This window comes from Scophthalmus maximus, chromosome 11 (genome assembly GCF_022379125.1).
Source record: "Scophthalmus maximus strain ysfricsl-2021 chromosome 11, ASM2237912v1, whole genome shotgun sequence".
NCBI classification, from domain to species: Eukaryota; Metazoa; Chordata; class Actinopteri; order Pleuronectiformes; family Scophthalmidae; genus Scophthalmus; species Scophthalmus maximus.
Genome location: NC_061525.1, coordinates 17892501 through 17905458, shown reverse-complemented (window position 1 = coordinate 17905458; position 12958 = coordinate 17892501). Strand labels below are relative to the sequence as shown.

Below are 12958 nucleotides of genomic sequence, written 5' to 3'. Positions count from 1 at the left end.
GATGAGTCAAAACATCATTGAACACAAACACAGAGCCTCCGAAGGAACGCTCACCCGACTCTTTACTGTGTTCGTGAATGTCAACTGCTACTGATAAGATTATTGCAATGATACATCTTGCATAGATTTCCGTGGTCGTCACTCAGTGAATCCGATGACCAGGACCTTGAAAGGATGTCTAGTAAGAGATTACATAAATCATTTTGGAAACAAATAAATCAACTTGATGTTTGCATTTATAATGTTGCTCAATACAGCCATCTTGTGGAGGTTGTATAGAAGTGCGCCACGTTCGTTGGTGCCCATGGAGTCGAGTCCTGTCCAAAGGAAGGCTACCTGCATGATGGACTGCAGTGGAAACAACAAAATGTGGGTCGACGCAACTTACTTGGTTGAAACAGTTTACTTGGTAAATGTGTGTTGTTGCACTATAGGCTACTGTGGATTAAGTCCAACAGAGCTGGTTGATATTATCATGAACAGAGACCCCGATAAAATACGATCCTGCTCTAACAAGGCAAGGTAAATCAGAGGTATGTCTGTGGCAACATTTGAATCAATAAAAAAAAATTTAAAAAAATACCTAACGACTCAAGGGAAAAAGAAGCGAAGAGCTGTTCCAGCCCGGAGTCGAACCGGGGACCTTTCATGTGTTGGGCGAAGGTGATAACCACTAGACTACGGGACCCGGCTGCGCCACCCGCGATGTAATAACAGTTTATATATAGTCAATTGGTGATAAGTTTATATTGACCTTTTCAGTCGCTCTTTGTGTCCGTGGAACATTAGGTTCATTAACTGGAACAACATCAACACCTCATCAACGAAGTGTTTCCGGTCAAAAAACATGATAGATTAGTTGCCTCATATTTAGGGACCGTTCAATGTTCGACTCGCAGCTGACCTCCCCATTTACCTCCATGCATACTGTACATACTAACTTAAGATGTTTGGCGAGTTGCTTCCTGCTCACCCCACTGCTTCCTCGTCCAGCCGGGGGGGTGCAGATGCGACGCCAGGCTTCGCTGCTGCAGGTGGCGGCGGCGCTGTCTGTCCTCGGAGCGGTCACTGTGAGCAGCAGCAGCCACTAGCGGCTAAGACAAGCTAGCAGTGTTCGTCTGTTCGGTGAATCCAAACTGTCCGAGGCTTGAGTTGGTTGTCTCCGGACGGAATGTATCACTGTTTGTTTTCGAAGTTGACCGCAATTCAAATAACGCGGGCGAGCCGACTCGCGGAAGAGAAGAGAAGTTGAAGACGCGAAGAAATGTGAGGAAGAAACCCCCAGCTGAAAACAGATGTGACTTGAGGACAGCGCCGCCACGCACTGGTGGCCAAAGCGGGAATAGACACAGCATTGTGGTTTTTATTGCGACATACAGGATGTTCGAAATTGTACATTTTAATCAGCGAAAAACACATATATTTTTTGAAACTATCATTTATTTCAATCACCAAAATGTTTCACACCTCCACCTAAATATCTCAAAGTAGGCTTTCAGGGAAGCTGTAATTATTATTGTAATGAACAGTGAGATGATGAAATACGGTACTACGGCAGTAAACTAAGGATAAAACTAAACGTCCACGGGCTTTTGCTAGCTACAAGTAAATGTGTGATGATCGTACCACATTAACTATTACCGAGCAAGAATCCTCGTCCCCGAAACACATGACCGTAACGCTGATGACGTCACTCAGAGAAGTTTGACTTTCCTGGGCTTTGGAAACGTTTTTCAAAGAATACAACTCTATGACTTAAAAAGGATACAATAGAAAGAGTTATAATGTACTATGCGACACTTTTACAATGCTGGACTAAGGGGAAAATGCTTTTTGGGCCTCAGGGGATTTTTGTTGCAGTACCTCGAGTGGCCACTGGAAAGATACTGCAATCCTAAGCGGCCGTCCGGTATCCAGTTCTTGTGATACATCCAAGGTCGCGAAGGGAGCGGTGTATGGTCGGTAACTGAAGTGGTAAAAAAGTGAGTGTTAGAAAGTTTCTGAATCAGCCCACAATAGTGGTGAACAACTGGAAAGCGCCAACATGCGCTTTTAATGATACTTATAGCAAGTAAACTTTTAAAGTATCAATCATTAGTGTTAGCAAATGGTAACTTCCGTTTCCGGAAGTCGCCGGCATCACTAGGTGACGTAATCCTATACGCCGCTTTCCGGTAATTGCGCGGGACTACAGTCGGAGCTAGCTGGTGAAGCGCGACTCGGTGACCGAGCGTGATGAAATCATTTCGCTTGTTTGCTGGTTTCTTCACCGATTCCACTGATTGAGAAAGGTGTTGAGAACTGTAAAGTACCACCTGTACATTCGGTGACATTAGAGTCGTTTGTGATTGGAGCGACTGAACCCAAACGAACAGGTGCGCCGGTCCGGGCCAGCGACAGCGAATGAATGTACGTATCAGCTGTAAACACAGAAGCATTTAGGCTAACGGAGCTTTGTACTGAGTGTATGTTAGTACACAGCGAGACTGAACTCATATCAACGGCATTATTTAGGGGGGGTCCTGCTGCTGCTGCTGCTGCACATGTGCACCTGTTCTGCGTTGATTCTGCCTCTCATATCTGTGCCCTCTTAATTATTCCGAGCCAAACGGATGCATCATAGAGTTTACTGTCTGTTTTCAAATGCAGTCAGAAATGGCCCTTAATTTGTCCCGCACTACTTTTGTATATTTCATTTGTGCTTTCATGCATCATGCATCATGTGCTTTACAAGGCCTCCTCACACATATTGCTCCACTTTCATATTACAATTACAATAAACAGTAAAAAAAAAAATTAAAAAAAATCCCCCTGACAATGAATGTGAACCTATGGCCATGGGGTATGTCTCAGCTGAAATGTCACCATGAATATACAGCAATAACACTAAAGGTGACTATAGTGTCCCACCATGATAATGTGGCAGTGCAACATCTCGGCAATGACTAAGGACGACTGCAAGAGGTTGATCATAAACATAAGGAAACATGCTTCCCAGTAGGAAGCTGTGATCGGTTCCATCTCTGCTTGCTTTTGGAAGTTTTCCTTTCTTTCTGTACAGCCAACAAACAGCTCTAAACATATTGCAGATATTTGCTTATGAAGCTTTTGTGTTTAATTTTTTTTAATGAATTTACCTCCTTAAGTAATGGAGTAAATGTTCACCTTTCCTTTGTGAGATAATGATTTGTGGGCTGATTCTGGAAACTATGAAGTTTTTTTCTTTTCTTTCTTTTCTATTCCTACACAATAGAAGTTTTGATTAAAGTCTTTATACTTTTAAACGTTACATGAATCTAAGCTTCAGTTTACATCCCAGTTTTACACCTGGTAATGTGGCACTAACATGTCAACCGAGTGTGCTTTTTGGTAATGACTATTTTGCAATTTTGCCTATTTAAAAAAAAAAATACTTATAGTGTCACTGCTGTCTGGAGAAAACGATGCCGCCTGCTGAATTCCCTTTCCTGTGGACACACTCCGTCTTCTGGCGTCTCTTTGGGGTTTCTACAGAAAGGTAAGTTAAAAACAACAACAACCCAACTGTAGATATCTCTGAGAGACTGAGATATGATATTAAACATGATCTTCTCTTGGGCAACCTCTGAACTTATATAGTCAGTATCTATACTGAGCATTGATTTTTTTTGTCCTTGTCTGTTTCAAGTTCAACTGAACTGTGTTCTATAAGCACTCGAGCGCTGCAGCCATTGTCACATTGTTATTGACCAGTTCTCGCTCTATGTCCTAAGCATCCACATCCATCTGTATGTTCTTTTAATTGCCCCGCAACCGGGAACCTGACAAGCATCCCCACCGTCGGCTGTTACTGGAAACCGAGATAAATAAACCTGATCGACTGTCCCATTGATTACTTGTCACGTCCTTTCGTTGACGACACTGGTGCACGGGGAACATCAGTCGAAATTGATGGGGACGAGTTTGTATCTTAAGTTGCGTGTGCGCGTGTGTCTGGGCGATTGCATGTCTCTGGGTAAGCCCCTCTCATCAAGCACTCCTCAAAGATAAATATGTCCGCGGCCAACACCAACCCTATCAATACTACTTCCACAAATTGTCTCGGGAGCGCATCGTAATCTGTCTCCCATGCTGGGTTACGGGGTCCAGCAGCTGTAGTTAAAATGCACTTCAGCGGCCGGCTGGCCAGCTCATTAACTTGTCATGTGTAACCTCCTGCTTTTGAATTCATTCACCTGACCCACACCAAGCCCACAGACAGTTTGACCTGTGATTCTTATATAGGTTGTTATAAAGTCGTGATATGGGGATAGACAATGTGACTGCAGGATTTTAAATAATATTTATATAAAAGACTACAATTGGTGTCATTATCATTACTTGTTATTTTTCAGAAGGGCAGCAAGAGCTGATACTTCAACGTTGCGTCAGTCACTGAACCATCTCCTTACAACACGATGTGATTGTGTCCACTAGAGGGCGGAATGGTATAAGAGTTTTCAACGAGGTCGTAGTCTTTTCACTTTGCCTCTGCCTCATGCAATACTGCAGAACCATATCGCACATGTGGTTTCGATGTCCATGTTTGCGGATCTTTAGTTTTTAAAAAAAAAAATTAAATTGTTTCCTACAACAACTATTTTAATTGGTTTTGCGACTTTTAATTTGATATATCATAGTAATTTTGCGTCATCTTATCCAAGCGCCAACAAATAAAAAAACCCATCAAACTGATAGTCGGCATTTTTGGGAAGATGCAGTGATCCCCGTTTTTATTAGCTTTTCCCCCCTATTATGATATTGCACGTGCACGAATACATTTATTCTAAAGAAATGCACTAGTTTGCTTTGACAAGAAATAAGTGTAAATCGTTTTATTTTATGTGACAGAAGTCCTCACATAATCGCCTAGAATAACGTCGCATAAAATTATACATATCTTAAATAACTCGAGATCATCAGGCATGCAGGATAGACCTGTTTATTTATCTTTTATTAATACATTATATAAATGCTATGAGCAAAAAAAAATCCATCTTCTTTAACCACAATTTTTTTTATTTTACTTGCCGACCAGCATTTTTTTTTTCAGTTTGCTCCTAGGGACCCCCCTCACCTTGAGTCGGACCCATACTGAGTTGTATGAAATCTACTCATGAGGTCGCCCTCATTGTTAATTCATTTAATTCATAATGACATCATAAAATATAACGAATAAAAGAAACGTTTGATGAAATCGGTTGTTATGAATGTATCCTCTTTACTCTTACTCTCATAGCCTACTTTATTCCGTTTTTTTTTCTCTCCATACAAGTGTGTATGTGTGTGTTTATTTATTTATGTTTTACATGCATTAGCTGGTCATACATAGGAAGCTGCGTTTGATTGCGTGGATAATTCTCCGCACGGGGCAGCAGCATGCACTGAGCCAAGTATGTCGTTGCAAGTTCTCACACTGCACGTAACATTTTTACAAAGCAAGAAATCATTGCAATATTACATTCGCCTGAGAGGTGTGATAATAGCTAGTAAAACAGAAATACAGCACTCACTGAACACGTGTTCCTGTAACGTAAATGCTGTAGGCCCCATGATGTGCAAGGGCCGAGATGAAAAAAAAAGTGGGCCTTTTATTAGTGATTTTATATCTTGTCTGATACTGCCGATTATGACCAGATTCGTATGTTTATTTATAAAAACAAAAACAAAAACAACGTTATTATTTTTGAATAGTCTGCTTTAATTCGTTCATGTAACCAAGTTCGTGTTCCATTTCGAACCTTCTGCATCTCTGATTTTGTTCCGAGACGCAGGTTTCGGTCGGACAGAGCAGTGATAAATATCCCTCTTGATCACTTGATTGATTACCTCTCGCAAAGGTCACGCGGGCCCTGGTAATTTCCTTACGCCGGAGGCTCCTTTTCACTTTTAGTCTGCCTCCACGACACGCGCGCACGCGCACGCACGCACGCACACACACACACACACACACACACACCATGTTGTTCTTTGTACCAAAGTCATTTTGTTTGCACGAAGATCTATGCTCTATCCCTGTGCTCTAAAAAAAAAAAAAAAATAGAAAGCAAACGTTAAGTTTGACTTTTTTCGAATTTAACGCATAAGTGAGGGGGGGGGGGGCGAGGTGCGTATTTGAGTTTTATTCTCGCAACTGCGGGTCTCGAACCCAATTAATTTCTAATAATTACGAGGCGCGGGGGCTCCGGCCTGCCTCCGGGTTCAGCGTCGCGATATAAAATATGTATTGAAACGGTTGAGCTGCGGATGGGGGCGAAGAGAAGAGACGAGGCGAAGTGAAGAGTGAGTTATTGCGGTGAATGAAAACTGTTTCCATTTAGGCTAATTGAGCGCGCCGCCTCTCTCTCCCTCTCTCTCTCTCTCTCTCTCTCTCTCTCTCTCTCTCTCTCCCTCTCTCTCTCTCTCTCTCTCTCTCTCCCTCTCTCTCTCTCTCTCCCTCTCTCTCTCCCTCTCTCTCTCTCTCTCTCCCTCTCTCTCTCTCTCTCTGTCTCTCTCTCTGTCTCTCTCCCTCTCACACACACACACACACACGCGCGAGACAAGTAAAAGAAGCAGTAAAAGTTGGCTGGAGATGTTTAAATGTCCGAAGACCAGTCTGTGTGTGTGCGCGCCTTATAATCCAACATGTTCCCTCTCTATATATCTTTATTTGACCCACGTGAGGTTTTTCAACTGAAGATAATGTAAATTCCTATGTAGCAAAAGTTAAAATGTCATATCTCACGGGACTTTGTCGATTTGTATTTTTGTCTGTCAGTCGGGCGCAGGGTCGTGTGGTGTGTTGGTGTGTGTGACGTCACCTATCCCACAATGACATCAAAAGGGGGTCGGCGGCGTCACGCGTGCGACCAAAGGCGTCCGGCGTGTACAAAGGATCAAAGTGCTGCAGTCCAGTACGATTCCACAACCCAAGTTCAGATTATTTACCTATAATATGATAATACATAATGACAAACGAGAACTTGGGAAGTCCGTTTATTTAGTCAAATTTCCCACTGAACATTTTGTCCGCGCGTAACGTTCAATCACCATACAACCCCACGGGCGACATTCGCCATGGCTGATATGATCCGAAAGCTCTTGCCCGCGGGCATCCCGCACATGACCAAGACGGGCGAGTCGGACCAGGCGGACAAGGAGCTGCAGCTCTTCGTCGTGCTGGTGACGCTGAGGGTGCTGGAGAAAAGCGGCGCCATCGAGGTGTACAGGAAGGAGAGCCTGATCGGCCACACCATCCGCCTGGTGCCCCAGATCCTGCTCGGGCTCACGTTGAAGAAGAAGTGCTGTCTGAACATGAAGGAGTCGAAGCGGGTGGCCAAGGCGGTGCTCAAAGACCTGGTGCGCAAGTTCGAGGGCCAGCTCAAGTACCTGACGATGATGGAGCACCCGGCCGCGCAGGACGCAATCGTCCAGTCGTTCCAGTGCAAGATCCAGAGTCACTGCGACCGGCTGGCGGCGGGACCCTACCGCCAGTGGTGTGACTACCTCGGCTTTTTAGCAGCTCTCGGAGTCATTCTAGCCATTAGTGTGGTTATCGTCGTGACCACTTTGTTCGCGCTCTTGTAAAAAGCTACAGGTGCACCTGAATGTGCCCCCCCCCCATCGGACATGGACAGCCTGTGGGTGTCGGGCCGCCTAATAACGCTCGGGTGATCATCGGTCTGTCCCCGTGTCAGTGTCTGGGTTTCCTCCGGGTGCTCCGGTTTTGCCTCAAAATCTCTTTGAAACAACAACAACAACAACAAAAAAAGATTTTGAAATATATTTGTCCAGCTCATCCACCAGTTGATACCCCCCCCCCCCCCCCCTTTCTCTCTCTCATCCTCTTCTTCTTCCTCCTCATCCCTTCCGAGCGGCACATGCAGGTTGTCTCCGTGCGCAGCCGGCGGGGAGAGCGCAAAGTGCAGCCGCAACACGATACTTCGGTCGGCCTTAGTGTCCCCGGGCAATGTGACCTATAACGTGGAACGTGAAACTATACATATTGAAAAAAGAAAAAGGAAGAAAAAAAAAGAATATGAAGTAAACGAAAAAGGAAATGTAAGCAGGACGAACTGTGAGTGCGTTTTGGCCCGTGGTGCGTAAAGCACACACAACTTTGCAGTGGACCTCATAGGTTGCATCGTGCAATAACACGTTTAGATCATCGATCCGCTCCCTGGTCTTTTTTTTTTTTTTACGATATCGCATGCTGTCGCGACTCCAATCCGTTTCAACACACTTTGGAATCGATGGCCTGAGTTCACAGCCCATCACAGAGTTCATCTCGCAAGGTCAGGGTGATCTCATGCGGGTCTAATTAATTGCCAATTACTTTCATCGTATGCACTTCTTATTTAGAGGCGAGCAGGTAAACGCCTATCATGAGATCAGTGCGTGGGATGAGCGTGGACACGATTTGACCAATTCTGTGTTTTATTTTTTTTTTATTTTTTTTTTTGTAGACGAATTGTAACAAATCACGTTTTGCCATTTTTGTATCCGACTCTTTATTTTTGCTTATGACTCAGTATCTAAATATGCCTCTATAAAAAGTTAAATGTGATAAGAGCAGACATGCAGTGATTTGTATTGACTTTGGGTGGCATGAAGTTATGAGTGTGGCCTTTCTCTAAAAAAATCCAGAGCGAAAAAAAGAAAAAGGTTGATCCAAACATTGTTCCTCCCACTGACATGGAGGTTTAGTCAAAACTCTTTCCTCCTTCCAAGTGAAGTCAAGTAAAACATCCTCATCGAACCTTTCTGCAATTACCAAGTGATGGAATTCACGCACTTGCAACAGAGAAGAGTCTCAAACGGGCATTAATGCGAAGCCACTTAACATATTAATAATTGTCAGCACACGGAGACAGAAAGAGAGAGAGAGAGAGAGAGAGAGAGAGAGAAAGAAACACTGGGCACTCTCATATTAGAGCTGTCAGTCGGGTGCCCAAGCGAGGGAGGGAGGGGGGGTGGGGCATTCATATTCCAGTGTTGTAATGGTCAAAACACAATTAAAATATATAACATCTTTAATGGCTACACATTTTGGCATTGCGATTCAAGAGAACGTTGATGAATGTCACTTCATTAAAAAGAAAAGAAAGGTGGCACACAGCTGGGACTGAGCATGAGGGTCGTTATAGTTGATGTCTTGACAAAGCCTTGCGTTTATTTATATTTATTTATATATATTAATCATTTCTAAAGAAAGTGATCCCTGCTCCACCGTCAGGGTTCACGCGACTAAAACAAATGGCCTTATTCTGAGATTGAAGTCCAACCTGCACCGGAAGCATCTCAATTACAACGTTGTCTCGCGTGTGAAACGAACAAGAACACGCGAGTGAATCTGAGGCTCCAACACCGTCGAGAGTTTCCTTTTTTTTTTTTCTTCTTCTCCTTTTCTTTTTTCTTTTTTCTTTCCTTTTGTTTCTGCGTGGCCCACTTTCTCGCGCACTGATCATTCGGAAAGTGGACGCGCAGGGGCACATGTCCGCCGCGACCCGCCCGTCCTGAACACGACCGGGACCAGGTCGAGTCTCGAGACTGACACATCGTCCCAAACTTTTTCTGGCACTTGCTGCCGGCAGACCTCGCGGCGGTGTGCGCATGTGCGAAGGTGCCCCCAGACTGACAATGCTGGAGAGATAGCGCGTTTGGATTGAGAAAAAACCCCGAGAAAGAAAGAAAAAAAAAAAGAGAGAGGCACCGAGAAAAAAACAGAAAAGGAGGAGAAAAAAAAAAGATCCAAGACCAAATCCAAACAAACCCACGCCGAGAGACTGGCAGCATGAGGTCCAAAGGCAGGGCACGGAAGCTGGCCACGAGTAGGTGCAACATCCCTTCCTTTTCTTTTTTTCTTTCCTTTTGAAACATGCCGTCTTCCATACCTTATGTACTGTCGCTGTTGTCACCGCGTCTAACGGTTTCCTTTCCACCGCGGAGCCGCGGTCCTTCGCTTCCACGCGGGACAAGAGGATGATGATATTGTCTCGAAGGAAGAGAAAGAAAGAAAGAAAGAAAGAAAGAACGACAAAAAAAAAAAATCGCTGTCACGAGATGAGTGTAAACTTTTAAGTTGAGGAACTTTCCGCAGGGCGTCCGCTCCCAGCCACCGGACTCGCTCGTTGCACGCAGTGGGCGCTGGAGTGTAATGTCGCGTATTGTGCGTAAAAAGTGCCCATGTTCCCGGTGCGCCGGCCGTGGTAACGCAGTCGCTGCACGGTGCTGCGGCGGCGGCGGCGGCCGTGGTGGCGGGGGTCTCCTCGGTGTGCAGGGGTGGGGGGTGGGGTGGGGTGGGGGCGACAAGGATGAAAAAGAAAATCTGGAAAAACAAAATAATTGATAATATGGATGGAGAGAAAACGAGGATTTATAGGCAGGCAGGGTGCATGTTTCCGTGAAGGGGAGCCTCGTTTTGTGATTCTGTGTGTTACGTGAGGCAGCTCGTATTAATGTGTGTCGATCATATTATATTTGACTTTATGCCATTCTAAGGGGGGAAAAATGTGATATTTCTTTCTTTCATTTCTTTATGCTGTGATTGTCCAGTTTACACAGATTTACCTCAGCCTTGTTGAAGGACTCTTGTTTGTTAAATTCATTTAGGATCAAATAATTCCTTCAAATATCCAACGAGTTTTATTTGATTAAGTATAATATGGAAACACTCTTGTCATTAAATCGATTCAGTTATTTGGACCAGCTATAATAATGTATGCGGCATGATTGATACAGCTATTCTTCCATTGATTTGCTGCAATAAATTATCAAGATATATTTTTTTCTTCTCAAGCTGTTTCCATCAATATATGCCCCAATGCAGACGCATGTCGTTGTCATATTTTCCTCAGTGTTGTGCATATACACATATACATGTGTGTGTTGTGTTGCCTTTCATTTGAATTTTGACTTTTTAATGTTGAGGGGGGTCAAACTGCAAAACGATCACACTTTTGCCAAAACCGAAATAGCAACTGCTGTAATGGCCCAGGCCTGTTTGCATGAAATGTTTTTCAAAGCACGTCATGGTTTTCATAGTATTCATAAGAGCTTCAGTCAGTTCAGTGGTCGGTGTTTTTTTAAAAATGTATATTTGCATTTTTTTTTTGAAAAGCAACAAAAAAGTGTAATAGCTGCAAACATGTCTACAATGATGTGGACAGTTAGTGCCAATTAAAGCAGACTGTTATGGAGAAGTTGTTGCATGTGGTCAGTTCAAAGCAAGTTACTATTTAATTGAGTTTCCTTACAGACAATTTGTTGCTATAATATTTAATATTTACGTTCAATAAAACATCAAGTATCAGTGCATAACCACATTTTGTGATTGTATAGAAGGTTGAGAAAAGGCTGTGACGCGAAAGTGCGCAGGCACGCATCACCATCATCATCATCATCATCATCATCAGGGACAAAACCGCTTTTTCTGGACTCTTTTTTCTAGATCTGACTCAACTCTGAAACACAAAACGGTGCCTCAGAGTACAGTTTTTTTATTTTATTTATGAGCATAAACGCACCCAAAGGCGAGCAAGCAACAAACTACACGAACTTTTCTTCATATTTAAAAAAAAAAAAAAAAACCCTGACATTTGAATCAGTCCGAGAGTTGTATGGGATCCATGGCCTATTATTATTCGTCGTCTGTGTAAAGATGATTATTTTCGAGATGGGGGATTTTATACCTCTTAGGTTAGACTATATAGGGGAATGTTGTGCGTCCCCGGAGGAGCGGGCCCGCCGTGGCCCCCGGCCAGGTCTGCACCGTGTCGACAGTGAATATTTAAAGTCCCAGACCCCTCATAAGGGCTCCACTGGTCAATGTGTTCAGTGTGTGCCTCCGCGCCTGTCCGGAGAAGTGGCGTCCAAAGGGCCATGCACGGGGGCCTCTCCTCGCCAACCAGGCGTGCGATAAACACACAAAAAAAAAGGACAGAAAGAAAGAGGGGTGTGTGTAATAGCAGGAGGCGATGGAGAGCTGGTAAACGTAAGAGTGATTGATGGAGAATAACTGATTAGTCCGCGCGTCCAGATGTAATGCGGTGCGCCACAAAACTCGCTTTTGCTTCCCCAAACTAAGTATAGCCAAGGAGGGCGTCCAGGGCGCAGCCCGCGGTGAGAAGATGGAGGAGGAGGGGAGGGGTTGATGAGTCAAACTGCAGCTTGGCGTATAGGCCCAATTAAAGACCCACTGAGCATATTTGTCTGTCAATAAAAACCGTTTTGAGTATAATGTGTTCAGAGGGCTTCGATAATGTGTTAGAGATCGTTTTGGTAACGATTCATCTCCCACTTGAGACGGTTTACTAATCTCGAGCGTGTCAATTTAAATCTGGGAATTAAGGAAAAAAAAAAGACTCGAGGGAGAAGTTCCAGTGGACATATTTGGAAATGGCACTGGAGCATCCAAGGCCTCTAGATACACGTGTTCATCCGATCATCTATTCTTTTTTTGTCTTCTTTTTTTTAAAAATTGACCACTGATGCGCCTGTCTATAGGAATGTGGAGTTGTGTGTGTGTGTGTGTGTGTGTGTGTGTGTTTGTTTGTTTCCCCTCCTCACATTGTGCAATGGGCCATGCATCTTGCGTTTGTCCGCGGCTGAGCTCATTAAAACGGTTATTAGATCGGCCCATTTAAAAGGTGAGAAGGAGAGGGCCTGCACGAGGGAAGTGAAATACAGACGGACCCCCCCCCCCCATTGAACAGCCCTTGTGCCAAGTACACAAATGTCCCATATCTCCCTCAGTAGACTGGGTCAAGAATCATTGGGGCCCTTGCTGCAGAGGTTACTCCTCTCTGTGCTTTAGGCTTTGAAATTGTTTTCCGATGCAAGGAAATAAAGATATTGGCCTTAACATATCATATATCATATATCATATTTTAACAGGAAAGTCTTTCACTATGAAACAAACAAAAAGTTGTTTTGAATCTGAAACTATAAGGAATAATTTCAC

General features: G+C 44.0%; 1 protein-coding gene across 14 annotated transcripts in view; it reads left to right on the top strand.

Annotated features, from left to right (window-relative positions):
* The first annotated feature begins 1965 nt into the window (after window positions 1-1965).
* Window positions 1966-12958, top strand: part of mecom (MDS1 and EVI1 complex locus) — a 148769-nt gene continuing 137776 nt past the window's right edge. For 9 of the 14 annotated variants that reach the window (XM_047335691.1, XM_047335689.1, XM_047335686.1 and 6 more), the window contains exon 1: window positions 9066-9827. In XM_047335691.1, coding sequence (XP_047191647.1) covers window positions 9791-9827 — 37 coding nt within the window. In that variant the 5' untranslated portion in view covers window positions 9066-9790. Of the gene's footprint in view, window positions 1983-2122; window positions 2410-3419; window positions 3518-9064; window positions 9828-12958 lie in introns of those variants that run through there. The other 5 variants (XM_047335687.1, XM_035622080.2, XM_035622091.2 and 2 more) reach the window with 4 other exon arrangements.